Source organism: Pantherophis guttatus, chromosome 4 (assembly GCF_059756535.1).
Source record: "Pantherophis guttatus breed Tessera chromosome 4, ASM5975653v1, whole genome shotgun sequence".
Lineage (NCBI taxonomy): Eukaryota > Metazoa > Chordata > Lepidosauria > Squamata > Colubridae > Pantherophis > Pantherophis guttatus.
The window spans coordinates 12711019-12736813 of record NC_142066.1 but is presented as its reverse complement, the minus strand read 5'-3'; the positions used below and the strand labels follow the sequence as shown (position 1 = coordinate 12736813).

The 25795-nt window shown below is 46.8% G+C and overlaps 1 protein-coding gene across 1 annotated transcript in view; it reads left to right on the top strand.

Moving 5' to 3' along the window:
- The window catches only part of ABHD4 (abhydrolase domain containing 4, N-acyl phospholipase B), a 36211-nt gene extending 17820 nt beyond the window's left edge, over positions 1-18391 (top strand). Inside the window, exons 3-7 of the mRNA XM_087891747.1 lie at positions 2694-3069; positions 9227-9381; positions 12399-12510; positions 13372-13558; positions 15534-18391. Coding sequence (XP_087747873.1) covers positions 2694-3069; positions 9227-9381; positions 12399-12510; positions 13372-13558; positions 15534-15623 — 920 coding nt within the window. The 3' untranslated portion in view covers positions 15624-18391. The remainder of the gene's footprint in view (positions 1-2693; positions 3070-9226; positions 9382-12398; positions 12511-13371; positions 13559-15533) is intronic.
- The last annotated feature ends 7404 nt before the right edge of the window (positions 18392-25795 follow it).

Below are 25795 nucleotides of genomic sequence, written 5' to 3'. Positions count from 1 at the left end.
CTTATCTGGCTTGGAGAGCTGCCAGGCCGATATCTTCAAAACTTGGCAAGGAGCCTCGGAGAGTCACAAACCAATGAGGCGAACTAATTGTCTTCCGCAAACTCCACTCCCCTTTCGTTCCTCTTTTATTCCCTCTGGGAGGGGCCATTCATCGTCCACCTGTGGCCTTACTCCCAAGTCGACCCTTGTTCTTTAGCTGTTCCCTTCGGCTGGCAACTCTGTGCATGCGCACACTGAGAACACGCTGCAGCTGTTTGTGTGCCTCACTGATGTCTGATTCTGAAGGCAGATGATAACTGGCATTCGGCCCTGTCTCCCTCTCTGCCTCCGACGCAGAGCACTCATCAGAGCCTTCCCCAGACTCCAGGACTGGCCAAATGTTTCTCCACAACCTCCTCACTGTCTGAATCTGCTGCCAGATCCGCTGGCCGCTAGCGGGCCCCAACACCTTATAAGAGCTGTGGTGGTGCAGTAGTTAGAATGCAGTACTAACTCACTCTTCCCTCCAGGAGTTCAATTCTGAGGGACTCAGCCTTCCATCCTTCCGAGATTGGTAAAATGAGGCCCCAGATTGTTGGGGGGCATATGCTGATTCTGTAAACCAGTTAGAGAGGGCTGTAAAGCACTATGAAGCAGTATATAAGTCTAAGTCAGGGGTGTCAAACTCAAGGCCCGCAGGGTGCTTAGATCTGGCCCACAGGGCCGCCCTGTAAACAGCAAATGACCGGCCTGTGGTGCCTCTGCCAGCAAAAACAGAGCACACACCCCCGAGCTCCATTTTCGCTTGTAGAGGGTTGCAGGAAGCCGTCATAGCCAAAAATGGCCCCGGGGGGGCGGGGGCGTGCAAACACCCAATCGAGCTCCGTTTTCACTGGCAGTGGGCTAGCAAAACGAAAACTAAAAACAAAACAAAAGGAGAAACGTTTCCCCTTTTGCATTTGAGCATGGAAGAAGGGACAGGAAAGGAGAAAGGGAAAGAGGAAAAAGAAAAAGATGGGAAGAGAGGAAGGAAGGAAAAATAAGGAAAGAGGGGAAGGAAGAAGAAAGGAGAAGGAAGAGGGAAGGAAAAAAGGAAGGAAAGGAAAGGAAAGGAAAGGAAAGGAAAGGAAAGGAAAGGAAAGGAAAGGAAAGGAAAGGAAAGGAAAGGAAAGGAAAGGAAAGGAAAGGAAAGAGATTATAATGAGGATGAGGAAGGGTCTGAGGGAAGTCCTGCCTTAGCATTTGGCCACCACAGGTGCCCCTGACACGAGTGATGGCTAACCATTTTGCCATCACATGCCAACAGTGGGGGGAGCATGGAGGGGTTCATCCGTGTGTGCCCACACCTATAATGCAATGCCCCCCTGTGTGCCCCGCCCCCGCCCCCATGCATGTGCGCGCTCCCCCCATGCTCCCGTCCTCTTGTGCATGCACATGTGGCTCCCTCGCGTTCCCCCACACACACACGCAGGTGTGCGTGACCCCCCGCAGCCCGTTTTGGGCCTGGCAGACTTCCTGGGACCAAAAACAGGCCGCGGAGAGGGGGTCCACAACACCCCCACATGGCCCGTTTTGGCAGGGTGGGTGCACCACTCCCTCCGCCCTTGCGCACGCACGACCCCCCTCCCCTACACATTTGTGCACGATCCCCCATGCATGCACACATGTCTCCCGCATGCATCCCGCCCCCGTGCCAGAAACCCGAAAATCAGCTGGCCAGCAGGAGGCACGCTCCCATACACAGTGGAGCTGAGTGGGGCGATGAGGGCTCCGTGTACCACCTGTGACACGCGTGCCATAGGTTCGCCATCACGGTACTCGACAGACTTATATTGCAAATTAAACGGAAAGAAGACACAGAATATTATCAAACTTGGAATTTATTCTACCAGTGGTTGGAGAAAAGGGGTGGAGAGTAAGAATGGCATTTGTACTGTTAAGAAAATTAAATATCCAGACAACACGATATCTGTTAAGCACTAAGAACTGTAATGAATAGAAAATTAATAAAATGTAATACTAAAATAAGGACTGTATATTTGAACATTGCTATCCATGTTACCCAGTGGTGAAATCTAAAATTTGTTACTACTGGTTCTGTGGGCGTGGCTTGGTGGGGGTGGGGGTAATGTGAGTGGGTGGGTGTGGCCAATTTTTTTTTTTTTTTACTTTTAAAACCATTTTTTCTACAACCTCTTCGGCAAAGAGGTTGTAAAAAATGCTTTCAAAAGGCTCTGACGATCCCAGCTGAGTTGCCTGATCGGGCAACTCAGCTGGGATCATCAGAGGCATTTAAAAGAAAAAAAAGGGTTATTTTCTTTTAAAAGCCTTTGACGATCCCAGCTGAGCCGCTCGATCATTAGAAGCTTTTTTTTTTTTACTTTTAAAAGCATTTTTTCGGCCGAAGAGGTTGTAGAAAAAATGCTTTTAAAAGTAAAAAAAAAAAGCCTCTGATGATTGTGCGGCTCAGCTGGGCATGGGCGGGGGGGACAGGGATTTTTGCTACCGGTTCTCTGAACCACCCGCCTCCATCGCTACCGGATCGGGCGATCCGGTCTGAACCGGGAGCATTTCACCCCTGATGTTACCCCTGAATCTTATTCTCCACCAGATAGCTCCTGTTCTTCTGGACTTCCCAGCAGCTGGAACTGCTGGATTTCAAGATGGTTTGGCCCTATGTGATTAAAGCCTTGCTTCTCCTTCGTTTCCCTCAGGCCTCCAGAACCGATTTGTGGCCCGCTACGTGCCTCTCCCGAACCAGGCCAAGATCTGGACCATCTCGCTATCTCCACAATGGGGCAAGGGACGAACCCCTTTGGTGATGGTGCACGGCTTTGGGGGCGGCATCGGGCTCTGGATTCTCAACCTGGACTCGCTAAGCCACCGCCGTCCCCTCCATGCCTTTGACCTCCTGGGCTTTGGGCGCAGCTCTCGGCCGCCGTTCCCCCATGACGCCCAAGGGGCCGAGGAAGCCTTTGTGAGTTCCATCGAGGCCTGGCGCGAGGAGATGGGCATCCCCAACATGATCTTGCTGGGCCACAGCTTGGGCGGGTTCCTGGCAGCCTCGTACAGCTTGCAGTACCCAGAGAGGTAAGCTCATCTACCTTGTTCCCAGGTAGTCACATTCCTATAGGTTCATTCACTTCCCTGATGGTGGGATCCTGCCGGTTTAACAACTGGTTCGGTTTTATGAAAACTTACCTTCCGCGTTACTGTTGGAGAGTAACACAGCTGAGGCGCGGCAATCCGCTCTACCGCGCGAATCAGTTGAGAAGATATAGGTCAGTAAAGCGCGGGGGCCGGCGGGTGGGCCTACCTGATCGTCGAAGCGAACCGGTTCGCTCCCAGCTCGTCAGAGTTACCGGTTCACCCGAACCGGTCCGAACCAGTAGAATTCAACTCCTGCATTTCCCTCTTGGACTTCCTATCTGGGACTCCAAGAGCTGTTTTTAAGTCAATGTTGTGATCCGCCAGCAGCCTGCGGAGCTGGCAGCAGAGTCGGACAGTGAGGAGGCTGGGGAGGAACATGGGCCAGTCCTGGAGTCTGGGGAAGGCTCGGATGAGGGCTCTTCGTCAGAGGCAGAGAAAGGGCCATCTGAGAGATACGTGCTGCTTCTGGAGCCTCCAGAGTCGGACCTCAGGGAGGCAGAGGAATGGGGAGCCTGTGCCCAGCGCGTGCATGCTCAGAGCTGCCAGGAGGCAAGAACAGTTAAAATAAAAGGGACGACTCAGGAGTAAGGCTTGGAGATGATTGGCCCCTCACATAAGATTTAAAAGAGGAGCAAAGGCACATGGGCCTTTGCAGGAAGCAACGTTGTTAATTCTGTGCAGTTTAAAGTCTGTTTGATTCTGGACTCCGCGTGGCTTTGCCAATTAGGTCTTTGGCAGCATGTCAAATGAGATAAAGGTGGGTGTTTATCAGCCTTATCCCGAAGGACTCTTCACAACTATTTGGGACTCATCTGTGAATGAACAGAATTCACAACTGGTAAAATAAAACAGGTTTTGGGGACTACTCGTGTGTTTTACTGACTCAGGAGGCCTAGGTCAGAACAGTCAAGGGGAACACAGTGTGACGTGTGGTTTGTGTGTGTGTGTGTGTTTACGCAGAAGTGCAAATTGCTTGCTATGATCTTTTTTGCCTCTCAGGTTGAGTGGATCCAAAACCTGGGCCTGTTTTTGCTTCTTAAAGAGCCAGTTTGGTCTAGGGGGTCAAGGCACCCGCTTAGAAAGCAGGGGACTGTGAGTTCAAGTCCTGTCTTAGCCATGAAAGCCAGCTGGGTGACTTTGAGCCAATCCCTAGGGAATGGTGAGTTCTAATCCTGCCACCCATGAAATAACTTTGAGCCAATCTCCAAGAGGCAGTGAGTTCTAGTCCTGCCTTAGGTATGAAAGCCAGTTGAGTGACTTTCGGCCAATACCCAGGACATAGTGAGTTCTAATCCCGCCTTAGGCATGAAAGCTACCTGAGTGACTTTGAGCCAATCTCCAGGAAACAGTGAATTCTAGCCCCACCTTAGGCATGAAAGCCAGCTGAATAACTTTGAGCTAATCGCCAGGAGAAAGTAAATTCTAATCCCGCTTTAGGCATGAAAGCCAACTGAGTGATTTTGAGCCAATCCACAGGAGGCAGTGAATTCTAATCCCGCCTTAGGCATGAAAGCCAGTTGAGTGACTTTCGGCCAATCCCCAGTGAGTTCTAATCCCGCTTTAGGCATGAAAGCTACCTGAGGGACTTTGAGCCAATCTCCAGGAAACAGTGAATTCTAGCCCCACCTTAGGCATGAAAGCTAGCTGAGTGATTTTATTTATTTATTTATTTATTTATTTATTTATTTATTTATTTATTTATTTATTTATTTATTTATTATATTTCTATACCGCCTTTCTCCCGTAGGACTCAAGGCGGTGTACAGTCAAGAAAAATATAGACACACAAACATCATAAAATTGCTAATTAAAATTATTACTTAGTTTGGTCAATTAAATAAAACCCAGAATTAGATAACATTTAAAAAATCATTCACATGTTCGTATGTTTAGCCCCGCCTGTTGGAACATCAGGGTCTTGAGGGCACGGCGGAAAGCACGGAGATCAGGGATATTCCGTATCTCCGGGGGCAGTTCATTCCAAAGGGTTGGAGCCCCCACAGAGAAGGCCCTCCCCCTGAGAGTCGCCAGTCGACATAATTTGACTGACGGTACCCTGAGTAGTCCCTCCCTGTGAGAACGAACTGGTCGGTGGGAGGCTATTGGTGGCAAAAGACGGTCTTGTAGGTACCCAGGTCCTAAGCCATGGAGCGCTTTAAAGGTGATAACTAACACCTTGAATTGCACCCGGAAGACCACCGGGAGCCAGTGCAGCTTGCGTAGGAGAGGTGTTACATGGGTGTAACGAGTTGCGCCCATAATCACCCGCGCGGCTACGTTCTGGACCAGTTGGAGCTTCCGGGTGCTTTTCAAGAGGAGCCCCATGTAGAGAGCATTACAGTAGTCCATACGGGAGGTAACTAGGGCATGAGTGACCGTGCACAAGGCGTCCCGATCCAGAAAGGAACGCAACTGGCGGATCAGGCGAACCTGATAAAAGGCACCCCTGGCCACGGCCGTCAAATGATCTTCTAAAGATAACCGTGAATCCAGGAGGACACCCAAGTTGCGGGCCCTCTCTGTGGGGAGCAAGATCTCATCCCCTATTGTCAGTGATTGTACCAGCTGACTATACCGGGACGCCGGAAGCCACAGCCACTCGGTCTTGGAGGGGTTGAGTCTGAGCTTGTTTCTCCCCATCCAGATCCGCACGGCCTCCAGGGGTAATCATTTTGGGCTAATCATCTGGAGACTCTCTATTCTAGACCCGCCTTAACCATGAAAGCCAACTGGGTGACTTTAGAGAAATCACCAGGAGACTGTGAATGCTTGTCCTGCCTGAGGCGTGAAAGCCAGCTGGGTGACTTTGGGCCAGTCAGTCTCTCTCAGCCCAGCCCAGCCCACCTCACAGGGATGTTGTTGTGGGAAAATAGGAGGAGGGAGGTCTGTTGGATATGTTTGCCAACTTGAATTATATTTAAAAATAATAAAGGCAGGATACAAATAAATGAAATAAATAGGATGCTACAATCCTTGCAATTTCTGATGGCGTCTATTTCATCCTTTAGATTTCTTGCCTGCCAGGACTCTGGTCCTCCCCAGTTTTGAATGTGTGGCCCTGTGGTCAACTTTAGGCTGATGGCAGTTGTATTTCCTTCATGAGATGTGTCACATGTAGGAAATTTGTGGTTTTATGAGGCAATTGTCAGGAGTTAAGACTGATTCAAAGAAAGAAAAGAGAGAGAGAAAGAAAGAAAGAAGAAAGAAAGAAAGAGAAAGAAAGAAAGGAGGGAGGGAGGGAGGGAAGGAGGGAGGGAGGGAGGAAGGAAGGAAGGTAAGGAAGGAGGAAGGAAGGAGGGAGGGAGGAAGAAGGAAGGGAGGAAGGAAGGAAGGAAGGAGGAAGGAAGGAAGGAAGGAGGAAGGAAGGGAGGGAGGAACGTAGGAAGGAAGAAGGAAGGAAATTACATTTTGTGTGTGTTCTGACTTATTTATTTATTTATTATTTATTTATTTATTAATTTTATTTCTATACCGCCCTTCTCCCGAAGGACTCAGGGCGGTGTACAGCCTAATTAAAAACCCAAAGACAGACAATATTTAAAAATAATTAAAATTATTAAATAATAGGCCCCATTTATAAAACCCCAAATTTAAAATCCCATTTAAAACCAATTAAAATCTTTATATTGATAGCCCAGCCTGGCGGAACAACATGGTTTTGAGGGCACAGCGAAATACACGGAGATCAGAGATTTTACGAATTTCTGGGGGGAGTTCATTCCAAAGGGCAGGGGCTCCCACAGAGAAGGCCCTCCCCCTGGGTGTCACCAGCCGACATAATTTGGCCGATGGCACCCTGAGGAGACCCTCTCTGTGGGAGCGGACTGGCCGGTGGGAGGCTACTGGTGGCAGAAGACGGTCTCGAAGTCGACTTAGACTTCCTTAGAAAGTAAACAGCACAAACTTAGTCCCGGCAAACCACTTTAATTGAAACGACTGTGAATTATTGTCATTCCCAGTCCGAAAGGCTTCTCAAACAGTCTATCAGGGGAGTGTTTACAAACACTCACCTTATCTCCCTTGGAATGATGCCAGAGAACGAATTGCCAAACGCAGGGCAAGGCCAAACTTAGCACAGAGTCAAACGGAGCTTTCCCACGAGCTTTTACCGACCGGATGAACTAATTGCTTCCTGCAAAAGCTCACATCCCGTTCGCTTCTCTTTTATGTCTTCTGGGAGGGGCCAATCATCTCCAAGCCTTACTCCCAAGTCGACCCTGTTTTCTTAATTGTTCCTGTCTTCTGGCAGCTCTGCGCATGCGCACACTGGGAACAGGTTCACGCTGTTCTTCTGCCTCGCTGATGTCAGACTCCGGAGGCAGCAAAGAACTACCAGATGGCCCTGGTTCCCTCTCTGCCTCCGACTCGGAGCCCTCATCCGAGCCTTCCCCAGACTCCAGGACTGGCCCACGTTCCTCCCCAACCTCCTCACTGTCCGAATCTTCCGCCAGCTCTGCTGGCCACTGGCGGGCCACAACAGTGTGTCCCAAAGGTGCTTTTTCAAGAGGCAACTGCTCTTTCTTGTTTTTCTTTGAAGATGTTTCGCTTCTCATCCAAGAAGCTTCTTCAGCTCAAGAGGCTTGGAGCCGAAGAAGCTACTTGGATGAGAAGCGAAACGTCTTCAAAGAAAACTCTAAAAGTCCAGTTGCCTCTTGAAAAAAGCATCTTTGGGACAACCACAACTTGGATGACCTAAGAATCTCCGTAGACATTTAGCTGTACATTTTGTGTGGTTCACCTATCAGGACTGAATGGAAGATGATGCTAAGCCAGGGGTGGGCAAATATGGCCCCTTTATGAGCTGTGGACTTCAACTCCCAGAATTCCTGAGCCAGCTTGGCTGTCTCAGGAATTCTGGGAGTTGAAGTCCACAGGTTGTAAAAGGGCCACAGTCCCTTTTAAACAATTCAGAAACCTTCTCCAAACTTCCTTTTTTTAAAGCAATCTTAATGTAGAACATTTGTTGCTCCTGTTAGATAACTAAATCTGAAAGCCATGCAAATTTACAAAATTTGGTCCCCCAAATACCAAGATTTCATAAAAATAAAAAGAGAGAGAGAGAGAGAGAGAGAGAGGGAGAGGGAGAGGGAGGGAGGGAGCCATTGAAAGGTGTTTGTTCATTCCAATATTTTCTCCCGTTCTTTGGCCTCCATCGCTCCTGGAATGACTCATGGGTTGCCATAGACTCGATGCTAACAAGACAGTCTCTGCCTGCTGATTTAAATTTCTAAAAGGAGCAACACAAAAGAAAAAAAAAATGCGGGGAGGGAAGATGAAAGCAGCAGCAAGTTTCAGTGGTAGTTTTTCAAAGTGAAAGAAGTCATTCTTACGATGATCACCTGGTGATATTTCAGGCAACAGAAGAGCTTAGTTCTATATTTATAGTTTTTAAGAAGATGTTGGATAACCATTTGTCTGAAGTGGTGGTAGGGTTTCTTGCTTAAGCAGGGGGTTGGACTAGAAGACCTCCAAGGTCCCTTCCAACTCCGTCATTCCATTCTATTCCCTTTCTTATTCTATTCTATTCTATTCTATTCTATTCTATTCTATTCTATTCTATTCTATTCTATTCTATTCCCTTTCTTATTCTATTCTATTCCTTTTCTTATTCTATTTTATTCCCTTTCCTATTCTATTCTATTTTATTCCATTCCCTTTCTTATTCTATTCTGTTCCATTCCATTCCATTCCATTCCATTCCATTCCATTCCATTCCATTCCCTTATTCTATTCTATTCCCTTTCTTATTCTATATTATTCCCTTTCCTATTCTATTCTATTTTATTCCATTCCCTTTCTTATTCTATTCTATTCTATTCTATTCTATTCTATTCTATTCCATTCCATTCCATTCCATTCCATTCTATTCCCTTTCTTATTCTATTCTATTCCCTTTCTTATTCTATTCTATTCTATTCTATTCTATTCTATTCTATTTTATTCCACTCCATTCCATTCTATTCCCTTTCTTATTCTATTTTATATTAATATGGTTGAGGTAACAGTTTTTCCTCCTATATTGGTTACTTACTGTATTGACGTTGGTCGTATTCCACTGGAGCATGTGTCATTTGTATTTTGTCCCCTCTTGTCCCAGGGTGAAACATCTAATCCTGGTGGATCCTTGGGGCTTCCCCACACGACCATCCGATCCAGCTCAGGTCCGTACTGCTCCAACTTGGATCAAGGCTGTAGCTACTGTGTTGGGACGGTCCAACCCTCTGGCCGTCCTTCGAGTTGCAGGACCTTGGGGTGAGTGAAGTTGGGCGGAAGATTTTGAATCAAACTTGGCAAGAGTTTGGAGCGGTCTTTCAGAATAGCATAGCATAGCATACTGTAGCATAGCATAGCATAGCATAGCATAGCATAGCGAAGGAATAGAACAGAACGGAATGGAATGGAATAGAATAGCATAGCATAGCATAGCATAGAGAAGGAATAGAATAGAACAGAAAAAATAATAGAACAGTATAGAATAGAATAGAAAATATGGAATGGAATGGAATGGAATGGAATGGAATGGAATGGAATGGAATGGAATAGAATAGAATAGAATAGAATAGAATAGAATAGAATAGAATAGAATAGAATAGAATTAAAAATAATAGAATAGAAAAGAAAAGAAATATGGAATGGAATGGAATGGAATGGAATAGAAATAAAAAGAATAATAGAAAAGAAAAGAAATATGGAATGGAAGGGAATGGAATGGAATGGAATAGAATAGAATAGAATAGAATAGAATAGAATAGAATAGAATAGAATAGAATAGAATAATAAAATAGAAAAGAAAAGAAATATGGAATGGAATGGAATGGAATGGAATAGATATAAAAAGAATAATAAAATAGAAAAAAAAAGAAATATGGAATGGAATAGAATAGAATAGAATAGAATAGAATAGAAAAGAAATAAAAAGAATAATAGAAAAGAAATATGGAATGGAATGGAATGGAATGGAATAGAATAGAATAGGAAATAGGAAGAATAGAATAGAATAAGAAAGGGAATAGAATAGAATAATAGAAATAATAGAAATAAAAAGAATAATAGAATAGAAAAGAAAAGAAATATGGAATGGAATGGAATGGAATGGAATAGAATAGAATAGAAATAAAAAGAATAATAGAAAAGAAAATATGGAATGGAATGGAATGGAATGGAATAGAATAGAATAGAATAGAATAGAATAGAATAGAATAGAATAGAATAGAATAAGAAAGGGAATAAAATAATAGAAATAGAATAGAGTAGAAATAAAAAGAATAATAGAAAAGAAAAGAAATATGGAATGGAATGGAATGGAATAGAATAGGAAATAGGAAGAATAGAATAGAATAAGAAAGGGAATAGAATAGAATAATAGAAATAATAGAAATAAAAAGAATAATAGAATAGAAAAGAAAAGAAATATGGAATGGAATGGAATAGAATAGAATAGAAATAAAAAGAATAATAGAAAAGAAAATATGGAATGGAATGGAATGGAATAGAATAGAATAGAATAGAATAGAATAGAATAGAATAGAATAGAATAGAATAGAATAGAATAGAATAGAAATAAAAAGAATAATAGAAAAGAAAATATGGAATGGAATGGAATGGAATGGAATAGAATAGAATAGAATAGAATAGAATAGAATAGAATAGAATAAGAAAGGGAATAAAATAATAGAAATAGAATAGAGTAGAAATAAAAAGAATAATAGAAAAGAAAAGAAATATGGAATGGAATGGAATGGAATGGAATGGAATGGAATAGGAAATAGGAAGAATAGAATAGAATAAGAAAGGGAATAGAATAGAATAGAATAATAGAAATAAAAAGAATAATAGAATAGAAAAAAGAAATATCTTCTACTGTAGACCAGCCCCCTGCTCAAGCAGGAAAACCTATATCAGCGGTGGCGAAACTTTTACTCGTCGAGTGCTGAATAGGTACATGCTTCTCGCGCTTCGTACAAGCCTGTGCTATCCACGCTAATGTGCGGCTCCTCCTCCGTGCGCTGCATGTGCAACCGCACCATCTGTGCATGTGCATGGCTTTCGTGTGCGCCAAACGCGCCACCACACCATTTGCAAACCCGCACGGTTTTCATGCGGCTTCCCCCCAGTGCGCTATGCGCACAATTGCACCATCTGCGCATGCGTGCAGGTTTTGTGTGGCTCCCCCGTGCGCATGTGCACGGTTTTTGCGCACGTAATGCACCTGCATGAATGCCACGGAGCTGGCACGCAATTACTCTCGTGCATGCGCAAACACGCATGCATGCGCAGGAGAGTCCCAAAGACCAGCAGGGTCACCCTGAATTGCGCGCATGAGCCCCGGAGGCCCGAACACCAGCTGGGGCGTGCGCGCATGTGTAGCTGCAGGTGAGTTGGCCGACAGCTCACATGCCCAGAAAGATGACTCTGCGTGCCACCTCGGGCATGAGTGCCATAGATTCACCATCACGGACCTATTGTCAGGTTTCGAGGTCGTCTCAAATAAATTGCATTTCAAACAAAGTCTTTGAAGAAAAACTCCTATTTATTAAGCACGACATTCTAAATCCGACTCCATCGAAGCCAACACTGACTTCCAGACCCAAAACCCTCCCTTTCCGTTCCCCACTCCCCTGCACTCATTGGCCATCTTCCAAACCATTCTACCCCTAATCTACTGCTCCAGCTCAAAGGAATTTCCCCCCTCCCATCCCATCTCCTAGGGGATATTATCTCCAGGGAAAATAAGTAGGTGAAAAGTCAAACGTCCCTTTCCAGACGCCTCCGCCTCTCCTTCTTATTTCAGCACTAGAGTAAATGCAGCTTGAAGTGCTGACACCTATACTATTTCAGATAAGTGACTTTCTAGTCTCTTTTTAAAAATATCCAGTGATGGAGTGCCCACGATTTCTGGAGGCAAGTTGTTCCACTGGTTAATTGTCCTCACTGTTAGGAAGTTTCTCCTTAATTCCAAGTTGCTTCTCTCTTTGGTTCGTTTCCATCCATTGTTTCTTGTCCTGCCCTCTGGTGCTTTGGGGAATAATTCGACCTCCTCTTCTTTGTGGCAGCTCCTCATACTGGAATACTGCTATTATGTCGCCCCCAATTCTTCTTTTCTTTAGGCTAGCCAAACCCAAATCCTTCTTCATGCGTTTTAAGTCTCCAGGCCTTTGATCATCTTAGCTGCTCTTCGCTGTACTTTTCTTCCAAAGTTATCTAAACTTATCCAAAGAATGACTTCTTTGTGGCAGATGTGTTTAAGAGTATCCAACTTTTTTCTCTAGGTCCTGGGCTAGTCCAGCGGTTCCGTCCAGATTTTAAGCAGAAGTTTGCCAATTTTTTTGACGACGATACCATCTCTGAATACATCTACCACTGCAATGCCCAGACGCCGAGGTGAGGGAACCCCCGGTCCATCCGTATGGCCTTCTGGTTAGCTGTGGTCCAGTGGTGAAATCCAATTTTTTTTACTACTGGTTCTGTGAGCGTGGCTTGGTGAGCATGGTGTGGCTTAGTGGGCGTGGCAGGGGAAGGATACTGCAAAATCTCCATTCCCACCCCACTCCAGGGGGAAGGATACCGCAAAATCTCCACTCCCTCCTCACTCCTGGGGGAAGGATACTGCAAAATATTCATTCTACCCCACTCCAGGGGAAGGATACTTCAAAATCCCCATTCCCTCCCCACTCCTGGGAGAAGGATACTGCAAAATCCCCACTCCCTCCTCACTCCTGGGGGAAGGATACTGCAAAATCCCCACTCCCTCCTCACTCCTGGGGGAAGGATACTGCAAAATATCCATTCTACCCCACTCCAGGAGAAGGATACTTCAAAATCCCCATTCCCTCCCCACTCCTGGGAGAAGGATACTGCAAAATATCCATTCCACCCCACTCCAGGGGAAGGATACTGCAAAATCCCCATTACTGTATATGTAAGAAATGCAAGGAAAGTGGCATTCTTCAAACTTTCACTTAGTGGAGTTTGGGATGCAATCGGAAAATATTCCAGACTTCTCAGTGATACGAAGTGGAGGTCAGGCAGTTAGTATTAATTATCATAGAATCATTGGGCTAGAAGGGACCTTGGAGGTCTTTTTTTCGAAGAGTTGAAGAGGCTTCTTGGAGGAGAAGTGAAACGCCTTCAAAGAAAAACCCAGAAAGTCCAGTTGCCTCTTGAAAAGAAAAAAAACACCTTTAGGTGACTGGGAATCTCCACAGACGTGTGTCCTCTCTTCTTTTTCTCCCCCCGCATCAGTGGAGAGGCAGCGTTCAAGGCCATGACCGAATCCCTAGGATGGGCCCGCCGTCCCATGTTGCAACGCATCCACATGATCCGGCGTGACTTGCCCATCACCCTCATCTACGGAGCCAACTCCTGGATCGATACCAGCACTGGGGAGAAGGTCAGGTACCTACGGCCGGGATGCTACGTCAATGACATGGTAAGTAAGACCTTGGCCCAGAGAATACAAACATGGACATCAGGCATACAATTCATTGGCTCCCTCCCTCTCTCCTTCTCTCCCTCCCTCCCTCCCTCCCCCTCCCTCTCTCTCCCTTCCTCTCTCCCTCCCTTCCTCTCTCTCCCTCTCTCCCTCCCTTTCTCTCTCCCTCCCTTCTTCTCTCTCCCTTCCTCTCTCTCCCCCTCCCTTCCTCTCTCTCCCTTCCTCTCCCTCTCTCCCTTCCTTTCTCTCTCTCTCCCTCTCTCCCTCCCTTTCTCTCTCCCTCCCTCCCTCTCCCTCCCTTCCCCTCTCCCTTCCTCTCTCTCTCCCTTCCTCTCTCTCTCCCTTTCTCCCTTCCTCTCTCCCTCCTTCTCTCTTCCTCCCTCTCTCTCCCTCCCTCTCCCTTCTTCCCTCTCTACCTCTTTCACCCTTTCTCTCTCTCTCCCCCTCCCTCCCTCTCTCTCTCCCTCCCCCTTCCTCCCTCTCTCCCTCTTTCATTGTCCCCTCCCTCCCTCTCCCTTCATCTCTCCCTCCCTCTCTCTCCCATCCTCTCTCTCCCTCTCTCCCTCCCTTTCTCTCTCCCTCCCTTCTTCTCTCTCCCTTCCTCTCTCTCTCCCTCCCTCCCTTCCTTTCTCTCTCTCTCTCCCTCTCTCCCTCCCTTTCTCTCTCCCTCCCTTCCTCTCTCCCTTTCTCTCTCCCTCCTTCTCTCTTCCTCCCTCTCTCTCTGTGCCTTGCGCACAGTCACTCACGCCCTTGTCACCTCCCGGCTGGACTACTGTAATGCTCTCTACACGGGGCTCCCCTTGAAGAGCACTCGGAGGCTCCAACTGGTCCAGAATGCGGCCGCGCAGGTAATTATGGGTGCAACTCGTTGTGCCCACGTGACACCCCTCCTGCGCGAGTTGCACTGGCTCCCAGTGGTCTTCCGGGTGCAATTCAAGGTGCTGGTTACCACCTTTAAAGCGCTCCATGGCTCAGGACCTGGGTACCTACGAGACCGCCTTCTGCCACTGATAGCCTCCCACCAACCAGTTCGCTCTCACAGAGAGGGGCTCCTCAGGTGCCATCAGCCAAATTATGTCAGCTGGCGACACCCAGGAGGAGAGGCTTCTCTGTGGGGGCACCTGCCCTTTGGAATGAACTGCCCCCGGACATACGCAAGATCTCTGACCTCCGAGTTTTCCGCTGTGCTCTTAAGACCCTGCTCTTCCGACAGGCAGGGCTAGCTTCATAATTGAGTTTTAAATTCGGAATTCTTAAATTTTGGGGTTTTTTAGCTAATTGGCCTTGAATGTAATACTTTTAATAATTTTTAAATTTAAATTGTGATATTTGTATTGTGTTTTTACCTGGCTGTACACCGCCCCGAGTCCTTTGGGAGAGGGGTGGTATAGAAATAAAATTATCCTATCCTATCCTATCCTATCCTATCCTATCCCTCCCTCTCCCTCCCTCCCTCTCCCTTCTTCCCTCTCTCCCTCTTTCACCCTCTCTCTCCCCTCCCTCCCTTCTTCTCTCTCCCTCCCTCTCCCTTCCTCCCTCTCTCCCTCTTTCATCGTCCCCTCCCTCCCTCTCCCTCTCTCCCTCTCCCTCCCTCCCTCTCTCTCCCTCCCTCTCTCAACTGGACTTCTCTTGTTTTTCTTGTTTCACTCCTCATCCGAGAAGCTTTGTCAGCCCTGACTGGATGGTGGGGAACGGAAGGATTTATACTCCTAGCTAGGAATATAAATCCTTCCAATCCCCACTGTCCAGTCAGAGCTGAAGAAGCTTCTTGGATGAGCAGCGAAACATCTTCAGAGAAAAAAAAAAACACAAGAAAAGTCCAGTTGCTTTCTGGAAAAGAAAAGAAAAAACCACTTTGGGGACATTTTCACCTTTGGCGTTTCTGTCGAAATGCGACGGGAATGTACGATAAATACATCTATCCCCAGCTGAGCATCATTAGCTGTTCCTCTTTTGTCCTGCTCCTCTCTAGGCCATCCCCGGAGCTTCCCACCACGTCTACGCTGACCAACCCCGGGCCTTCAACACCGCCGTGGAACAAATTTGCGACTCTGTGGACTGAACCCCCACCCCCGAACCAGAGTGAAAAACTAGCTCTTAACCCTGTCACCTTATCGCTCAGCTGCGGAGAGACGCTGAAGGCACACGCCACTTCCCGTGCCCGCGGGGAGCCGAAACGGAAATCCCTGTGGATCTTGAATGCAGATGGATCTCCGGGGATCTCTGCCGTCCAGCCTGCGCTCCCTCCCTTTCTCCCCATCTCCTCGAATCATCTTTCTACTTAAAGGTTGCAGATCGCCTGTTTTGGGTTAATCCGAGTCTAACCGTTCTATTTATTTATTTTTTTTCTTCTGCTAATGTTTTGGTCTTGGTTTGAGTTACACCACACCCTCACATTTCAACGCCGGTTCCTCCTGTCGTTGGCTGCGACTACATTCCCCGCTCCCAATTTTGTTCCCCCTCCTCCTCCTCCTCCTCCTCCTCCTCCTCCTCCTCCTCCTCCTCCTCCTCCTCATTTTCCTTCATCCTACCAGGAAAATTCATCCAACCAGCATCCTGATTGCTCCCTACCTTTGTGTATTTTAAAGGCAAACTTACGGTTGGATTCTGCTAGTTTGAATCTCTATGACTACCTTGCTAGATGATGCTAGAGTCCTTCTCTTGGATACTTGGTGCCTTTGAGGATAAATTGTTAGTTGCAGAATTTAAAATTTATATTTTTTTTTCTGAAAAAGAGGTTCTATTAATTCAACGTGGCTGAGACGTCTCTGTCAATGAAGCTTCAAGAAATGCACAAAACCTTTTTAGGTGGCCCTCAGAAGCACCTGGGGGCTTCAGAGCCTCCCCTGGCTGATTGCTAGAAATGGAGGACGATGTTCTGTAATTTTGAGGAGATGCCCTAAAACCAGATATATTTCAGAGAGACGGTGAGAGAGAGACTGAGATCCTTTTACCATGATGTCCACACCTGACCTCTTTCTCCTGCATAATGTGGCCATACCTATTTCCCACATTATACTTCCTAACCTGAAAATCTCAGTCCCAAATCTTAAGCCCAAATCTTGGGCCCAACTTAAATCCAAGAAGTAGCCAAGCACTGCGTGTAAATTCTCTGTGGAATTATGCAAACTGTGTAGAATTTAAGTGGCTTTGAACTCTGAGCATTTAGTTGGAACCACCAAATACTCATTTTTGTCTTGAGTTTCTCCAATTCTTCGGGACAAGTTTTGTACTTGGTGAAGAACGTATTTTGAGCCCAGCTCGTTCCCAAAATAATCGAGAGCACCTGAGCTCCATTTGACCCCCTAAGTTCATGAGATGTTTTTCTTCTCCACAAGATGCATAGTTCTATTTCCTTGGAAGTGGGGATCACATCCACGCTTTTTCAGGACGGTGTGTGTGATACCGTTGGAAAACAGGTGTTGTCGTGCGAATATGAGCAAGGGTCTGGAACAGAAACCTATTGAATCCAGAAGGGCTGGTCACGTTTGAAAGATGGGGATAGAGATAAAAGAAAATCCTCACTTTTAGTGAGGATCAGCTCACTAAAGGATCATCTTGAGAGGATCAGCTATGGGTTCAAGATGATCTGCAGGCTCTTCCGAAACCAGGAGAGAACCTGGCTGGGAAAATTATTTAAGGATCCTGCTCCAAATAGAAGGTATTTGAGAGTTAGCCCCATACTTAGGCCCTGCAATTGACCCTCAACCTTATTTGCGCATTTGTGATTCTAAAAGTATCTTAACGTGAGGAACATCTGGCTGATCTCTTCTGGGTTTGGAACAGACATAGGTTTCATTTATTTTTACCACCGGTTCGCCACATGGGTACACCATGCGCCCGGCCTTCCACACATGCTCTTTGCTCGAGCGAGCGCCTTCCGCGCATGTGCCCGGCCTCAAAAACATGCCTAAATGGGACAGCATAGCTCCAGGGCGAATGGGCGGGGCCCACCCACGATCACCGCTACCGATTCGCCCGAACCGGCTGAATATCCCCACTGGTTTGGAAGTTGAATGGGGTCAAGGCTAAATTGCACTTAAATGAGGAACCACCAGGGAATGTTAAAGATAAAAACATGGCAATTGGTCGATGAGAAGTTTGACTTGAAGGCTTCACCTGAAACTGTTGTCCTAATTCTATTTGCTGTGTTTGAATTCCACCGCCAAAGCATGAACATTCTGGCCCAAATCATCCACGTGGGACACTTCAGTTTTAGGAAACGGTGGATCTTGCAGTTCAACATAAGTAAAAATGAGCTGGGGACAAATGGGAGGGCAGAGAAGCTGGTCAGCTGCTGTGGTCCCTGGACGCTTCCTAGAAGACGAGACGCCCATAACCTCTCGTGAAATCCATCCCACCTCCTCAAACTAGCTGGTCTTTCCTAACAGGGCTGGATGTCCCTAGTGGCTGGGAAGCATGGGTGTTGGACTCTTTAACACCAAACATGGAGGCTTGGCCAAGATGAAAAAGGTCACCCTATGGTTGAGGGAGAAGGAAACCCTTCTTTTCTAACTTGGTTCGCTTCTCTTTTGCGCTCCTGTTAAATTTGTCTGTTAAAACCCGTCCCCTTGCTGTATGACGTTTTAATGGAGGTAGGGGCAAAAAAAAAGGTTTTCGAGTCCAGGGAGTTCTTGGAGCTGTGGTTATTTGGACAAAAGAAGCAAATTGATTGGCTTCTGGAGCGCTATTAACACAATTTCTAATATCGGGAGTAGGGGACAGTCTGAACTGCACCTGACCGACTTCCCAGCAGTGCCATCTATGGAATTACCCTTTGTTTGTACTAATTTTGTATGTTTATTACAATAAAATGATTGCTTAAAAACACTTGGGGGATAGTCTGTGTCTGTGTAAAGCTGGGTGTGCTTCCTTCTCCGCTTCGAGTAGGATGTCCCATTCTTCGGATTTAGTGTTTCTCCGAGGTGGATTTCATGTAATTTTACCCACGGCTCGCCGCACACAAAGAAAAATTGCTCACACGTATGGCTTGCATGTATGGCTATGGGTAAATAGGACAGCATAGCGCCTGGGCATAGTGCCACCCCACCCGCAGATCGCCACTATGGGCCCACCCGCAAATTGTCACTACCGATTTGTCCAAACCGGTCCGAACCACCATTGGTGTTTCTCCACTTTAGCAGCTTTAAGATGTACAGAATAACAAGAGTTTGAAGGGATCGAACTCAAACTTCGGTGCTGCTGTAGCTTTAAGAAGAAAACCTTTTCTCATTTCCCTTTATGTTACCGATTTCTGGCCATCTTTCGTTCTAGAAAAGAACTGTTTTATTTCCATATTTTCTTCCTTCTTGTTCCTCCCCCGCCCACCCTTGAATTTCCCTCCCTGATTTTTCCACGGTTATTCCAAGTTACTTTTACCATGACTGGATCTTTCTCCCATCAGTGAAAAGGATCAAACCTCCTGGATTGAGCTGAACATGTTGTTTGAACAGATTTGAAAGCGAGAACCAGTGGGTGGATTCAGACAGTTTGGGCGAAATTGCTGGCTGGCCCATCCCCTCCCCGCCACTTCCAGGAGTCCCCCTAGCGGTCCATTTTTTTTTTATTTATTTATTTATTTATTTATTTATTTATTTATTTATTTTTCGTATTTCTATGCCGCCCACTCTCCGAGGACTCTGGGCAGCTTACAACAATCGACAGTATACTAAATAGCATATTGCCCCCAACAATCTGGGTCCTCATTTTACCCACCTCGGAAGAATGGAAGGCTGAGTCAACCTTGAGCCGGTGAGATTTGATCTGCTGATCTGTTGAACTAGCAGTCAGCTGAAGTAGCTGCAGTACAGCACTCTAACCACTGCGCCACCTCGGCTCTTTTTGCTCCCAGGAGGCTTCAGGGAGGCCTCCTAGGCCCAAAATAGGGTGCGATGGGTAGAGGGCAACATGTCCTCCCGTGTGGCCCGTTTTCACTCCCAGTGGGGTGCAGGAGGCCAAGTCCTGTCTGTCATCCCCACTGGCCACACCCACCATGGCCACACCTACCCAGCCAGTCATTAGGGCAGAGAACCAGTTGTTAAATTATTTGAATCCCACCAATGGACTCACAACAGAATAGAACAGAATAACAAGAGTTGGAAGGGACCTTGGAGGTCTTCTAGTCCAACCCCCTGCTCAGGCAGGAAGCCCTATATCATTTCAGACAAGCAGTTGTCCAGTCTCTTCTTGAAAACCTCTGGTGATGAAGCACCCACAACTTCTGAAGGCAAGATGTTCCACTGGTTAATTATTTTCACTGTTAGTAAATTTCTCCTCATTCTAGGTTGCTTTTCTCCTTGATTAGTTTCCATCCGTTGTTTCTTGTCTTGCCTTCTGGTGCTTTGGCTGTCTTTTTCGTGACAGCCACTCAAATATTGGAAGACTGCTATTATATCATCCCAATGTCAGCGTATGCACCCATAGAAAGCAGAACTCTGAGGCAGGCAAATTCCTCAAAAGAACAATTTATTGGATATATCATATTGGCACAACTGGTGAAAGCCGACTCTGAAAGTTCCTGCGGCTTTCACCTAATTAAAAAGTAAGTTTCCCCTTTTCCCCCAAGTCACCCGTCACATTGTCCAATCCAGTTGCTGGCCGGTTGCTTGGTTACTTCACTCCTCCTCTGCCCAGCCACCTGTCAGAATGTCCTTGGTTCCCACAGGAAAGCTTTATTATTTTGGCTACAAAACCCCATTTAGCTATTATTATTTTTTTTAATTTGATTTATATGCTGCCCTTCTCCGGAGACTCAGGACGGCTTACAATGCGTTAAGCAATAGCCTTCATACTTTTGTATACTTTTACAAAGTCAGCTTATTGCCCCCACAAACTGGGTCCTCAATTTACCTACCTTAGAAAGGATGGAAGGCTGAGTCAACCTTGAGCCTGGCAAGATTCGAACTTACTAATTGCAGACAGTGGAGTTAAATTACAATGCATTAGTCTGCTGAGCTATCCAGGCTCCTGGATTTTCCCCCACCCTGTCCCCTGTTCTGCTTTGTGGCAACCCTGAAGCCTCCAAGATGGCCTCAGCCAGGTTCACTTCAGGGTTGACACCCTAGTCCTTTTCATTAAACTAGGTAAAGGTTCCCCTCACACATATGTGCTAGTCATTCCCGACTCTAGGGGGCGGTGCTCATCTCTGTTTCAAAGCCGAAGAGCCAGCGCTGTCCGAAGACGTCTCCGTGGTCATGTGGCCGGCATGACTAAACGTCAAAGGCACACAGAACGCTGTTATCTTTCCACCAAAGGTGGTCACTATTTTTCTACTTGCATTTTCTATGTTTCTACACATTTCTAATTCATGTGCATTTCTACAGATTTCTAATTCATGACTGCCACCCAGTGTCCAGCTTCTGAAACGACAAATCTTTAATTCTTGGAGATGATGCACAACAAAGGTGTTTTAAGATGTTGGATCGGGATGATTCTAGTTAAAATTTCCCCTCAGCTTCCGAAGCTCAGGAGATGATTTCAGCCCAAGCATTCTTCGTCCTGCCTACCTCACAGAGTTGTTGTGGAGCAAAATGAGGAAGGAACGCTAGGTATACCGTCTTGAACTTTTGGTAAAAAGCTGGAATAAAAATTAAAACGGCTGAGAAACAGACTCCCTGCAAAGAAAAACTCCTCTTTACTTACACACTGGGAATTTACTGCATTCACCAACAGAAACTCCAAGCAACAGTCCTGCAAGGAGTTAACTGAAACAATAGTCCTTATCAGCTTGTTATGATAAATGCAAGGTTTGGGCTCCCAGCCGGGAGGCTGCAAATTAAGTCAGTTCAAACAGAGAAATAGACAAATCTCAGTTCTGGCAAGGCAGTCTTTGTCGCACAAAACACACAAGGAGCAAACCAGTGGTGGGATGCTGCTGGTTTAACAACTAGTTCGGTGATTGTGTGCTTTGCGCGTGCATGCGCACTTTATGCGTGCCTGTGCACCTAAGGTGCTCGCGCGCAGCACTGAAAAATGAGCATTTAGAAGCTCAGCTGTTTACCTTCCAAGTCAGCAATGGTACGTAGAACAGTGCAGGGGGGAATCAGCTGTGCCACGCGATTGAGATGAGCTACAAAGCAGGAAATAAAGGACAGGATCGAGTGGCAGCAGGGGGCGGGACCAGTGGTGGGATTCAGCCAGTTCGCACCACTTCGGGAGAACCGGTTGTTAACTTTCTGAACAGTTTGGTGAACTGGTTGTTGGAAGAAATCATTAGGGCAGAGAACCGGTTGTTAAATTATTTGAATCCCACCACTGGGCGGGAACAATTGTTCGTCGGAGCTACCGATTTGTCCGAACCAGCTGAATACCACCTCTGGAGCTAATGTTCCAGAAATGCAAACGGTTGTCTGTGACAACTGAAACACTCCCTTTTCCTCCTCAGTCTCTAGAACTGGCCCAAGTTCTTCCCCAACCTCTTCATTGTCCGAGTCTGGTGGGCCACAACAGTGTGGCTCACTGTTGGTGGGATTCAGCCAGTTCAGGCTGGTTCAGGTGAACCGATAGATAAATTGCTGGCTGGCCCTGCCCCTTCCTGCCCCACCCTTTCCAGCAGTCCCCACGCACCCCAGTTTGGTTCCCAGGTAAGTGCAGGGAGGCATCCTAGGTCCAAAATGTGCATGGGGGGTGCCCCCCGTTGCCCGTTTTCGCTCCCAGGAGGCTTCAGGGAAGCCTACTAGACCCAAAATGGGGCATGGGGGGGGGGGCAAATTCAAAATTCCGGGGTCCCTGTTTTCATTATCAATTCGATTCAGGAGCCTTGAAATTTGGGTTAACAAACTTCACGGAATATGGGACATCAAAGGAAAATGTTGAGGATGAACACAATGTCTTGGTTCACACAGGGGTGGGCTGCTGGGGGTTCGCAGGGGTTCAAGAGAACCTCTAGCTAAGATCTCACTCCTGGCTGGCCCTGTCCAGCCCCTCCCAGGAATCCCCACACGGCCCATTTTGGATGCAGGTAAGTGCAGGGCGTGCACGGAGGCTCAGGGAGGGTGAAAAACAGGCCTACCTGAAGTTTCCTACAGGCCTACAGACTTCTTTCCGGCCTTCAGAGGGCCTCTGGAGCCTGAGGAGGCTGTTTTCGCCCTCCCGGAAGCTCAAGGAAAGCCTCCGGAGCCTGGGGAGGGCAAAAACGTCCCCCACCCCCACTGTGGTTCAGGAAGCCAACTAGGCCATGCTCACCATAGCCACGCCCACCCAGCAACAGGGCAGAGAACTTGCTAAAATTTTTGTAGCCCACTCCTGGCTTCACAAGGTACACCACCCAGCTATAAAATACGACTAGTATTGCATTTTATTCTATAATCTAATAAAATGTTTAAAACATGAAAAGAATGAAATATGAATTAAATGAAAGCGATATTGGCTGTGGTTTCATGACACCCCGAAGCTGCAAATGGCCTCCCAGGGTTAAGATTTATTAATCTCAATTTAGTAGCTGGGACAGCAATAGATAATCTCAATAGGCTACTCAGGGAAATGAAAGGTTTATGCTGCAGTATGAAGAGTAGTGAGGACTAGCTGCTTGCATGAAAAATGGGCATTTTATTTTTATAAAGTGGCAAGATGCCTAATAGTCCGTCCTTCCTCCTTGTTCTGTCCCCCCACCTCACATAGGCAGACACACGAGCAAAAGACGTCTACAGTAATTTATTTCTACAAGCCGACCTGAATCCCTTTGGCAGATGCAAATTCTGGCAGCTACTTTCCGAATGCCTGCCAAGTTTCTTATCACCTCTAGAAACAGGAGTCAGCGTATCTGTAGTCCGTTGCTGGGGCAACCAAGAGTTCAAAGAGTAGTCAGAAGTCGTTCACAAAGTCCAAGCCTTAATTCCGAAAAATATCCCATCCGAAGCTCACGATATGCAGTTTTTGTCCGTCACAGAGCCTGCAGAGCAACCCCACCCTGTGGGGCATGGCTCGGAGACTCAGCAATCTCTGGCCCTTCCCCACCTCTTCCTTTGCTGTGCACGCCTCTCCCTCCGACACTGCCTGGGATCAATCCAAGATTGATCTTCATCACTCTCTATTAGTGGGTGCTCCAATATGCCTTCCTCCTGGCCTTCAGCTGGAACCTGAGGCGTTGCCAAAAAGGAGGGTCCTGGAGAGGGAGGCCTTGTCAGTTCCTCCCCATCACTTTCAGAGTCATCTTCCTCCGTGAGGACAAGTTCAGGAGCTGGAGTCACAACACTCCTATTTTCCCCACAACAACAACACTATGAAGTGGGTTGTGTTAGAGAGAGTAACTGGTCCTCAATCACCAGCTGGCTTTCATGGTTAAGGAAGGATTAGAACTCACTGTCTCCTGGTGATTGATCCAAAGTCACCCGGTCGGCTTTCATACTTAAGGAGGGACTAGAACTCACCGTCTCCTGGTGATTGATCCAAAGTCATCCAGTCAGCTCTCACACTTAAAGTGGGACTAGAATTCGTGATCGCCTGGTGATTGATCCAAAGTCACCTAGCCAGCTTTCCTAACCCTAAAGTGAAACTAGAACTCCTAGTCTCCTGGTTTCATCCCGGTGTGTTAATCACTAGACCAAACTGGCTCTTTATTTTTTTTTTAATAATAAAAATTAAAAAAAATAATAATATTAATATTAAGGAACATTTGCTTAGTTTAGAAAACTTTTTTTTTCTGGGAAGGGATAGGCCTAAGTATGACCTGAATGAGTAAGTTTCAACTTATGGTTTACATCCCATGGAAGTCATCTAATTCAGGGGTCACCAGCCTTTCGGACCTTAGGGACCATTAAATTCATAATTTTAAATCCTGCGGACCACTAATATGATCTGCCTAATGACCAGCTGGGTGGGTGTGGCTAGGTGGTCATGTGACTGGGTGGGTGTGGCCAACTTGATGTCACTCACGTCAAAGGGTGTCTCGCCAGCCTCTACTTGCCCCTCCCCTCCCAGCCACTCCTCGCCTTCCCACCCGGGCTCTTTAGGTCCCCAACAGAAAGCAGTAGTTGGAGGTAAGCAGCCACCACGAGAAACAGCTGACTCAGCTGGCAAAACAGCTGACTCAGTTCAAATTAGATCTGACCGAGAAGGAGGCTCAGCAGAAGCACCTCACTGAGGACTATGAGCATAGGCTTTACTTGCGAAGACCTGCAGGAGTGCAAGGCGAGGTACTGGCGCCTGGAGGCTCAGCGGGCTGAGATGGTAAACCAGTTCCGGGCCACGATGCAATCCCACTGGAACAAGGCCCTCCGGTTCTTCACCACCAGCGGTGCTTCCCCCCAGCCTTCGCCCAAAGCCCCACACCAGGAGGCGAAGCAGACCCCAAGTCAGAATTTCTGCCCCCCTCCGACCTGCTCAAAAAGACCCCGAAGGGGGAGACTCTCTGCAGCAACACAAACAATCATTGCAATCATATCAATCAAACAATCATATCTGGCCCAGGGGCCGTAGTTTGAGGACCCTTGATTTAGTGCAATGTAAAAAATGCAAATAATTTTTCTGCGGACCACCAAAATTTTCTCGCGGACCACCAGTTGGTGACCGCTGAACTAATTGAAACACATAATAAATAACTACAATTTTAAATCAGCTCATCCCCTCTTGAGCAACCTGAGTAGACTTCAATTCCCAGCATTCTCAGCAATGACTGTGCGGTCTGGGGAACTCTGGGAGCTGAAGTCCAGACACCTCTAGAATTTACCAAGGTGGGGAAACATTGACAGTAAATAATAAATATAATAGACCTATACCTTCAAACACATGAATATCTTTTATGGGGAAAAGGATGTTTTTTCTTCTTTCTTTCTTTCATGTGGAGACCCAAGCTCTTTAACCACACAATTGCTGGGATCTACTACTGTATACCAAAGATTAAAGGGGACATGGTGGCTCAGTGGCTAAGATGCTGAGCTTGTCGATCGAAAGGTCGGCAGTTCAGCAGTTCGAATCCCTTGTGCTGCATAACGGGGTGAGCTCCCGTTACTTGTCCCAGCTTCTGCCAACCTAACAGTTCGAAAACACATTAAAAAATGCAAGTAGAAAAATAGGGACCACCTTTGGTGGGAAGGTAACAGCGTTCTGTGCGCCTTTGACATTTAGTCATGCCGGCCACATGACCACGGAGACATCTTCGGACAGCGCTGGCTCTTTGGCTTAGAAACAGAGATGAGCACCGCCCCCTCGAGTCGGGAACGACTAGCACATATGCGCAAGGGGAACCTTTACCTTTACCAAAGGTTACAAACTTTTGAGGTAGACTGGTGAGGCCGC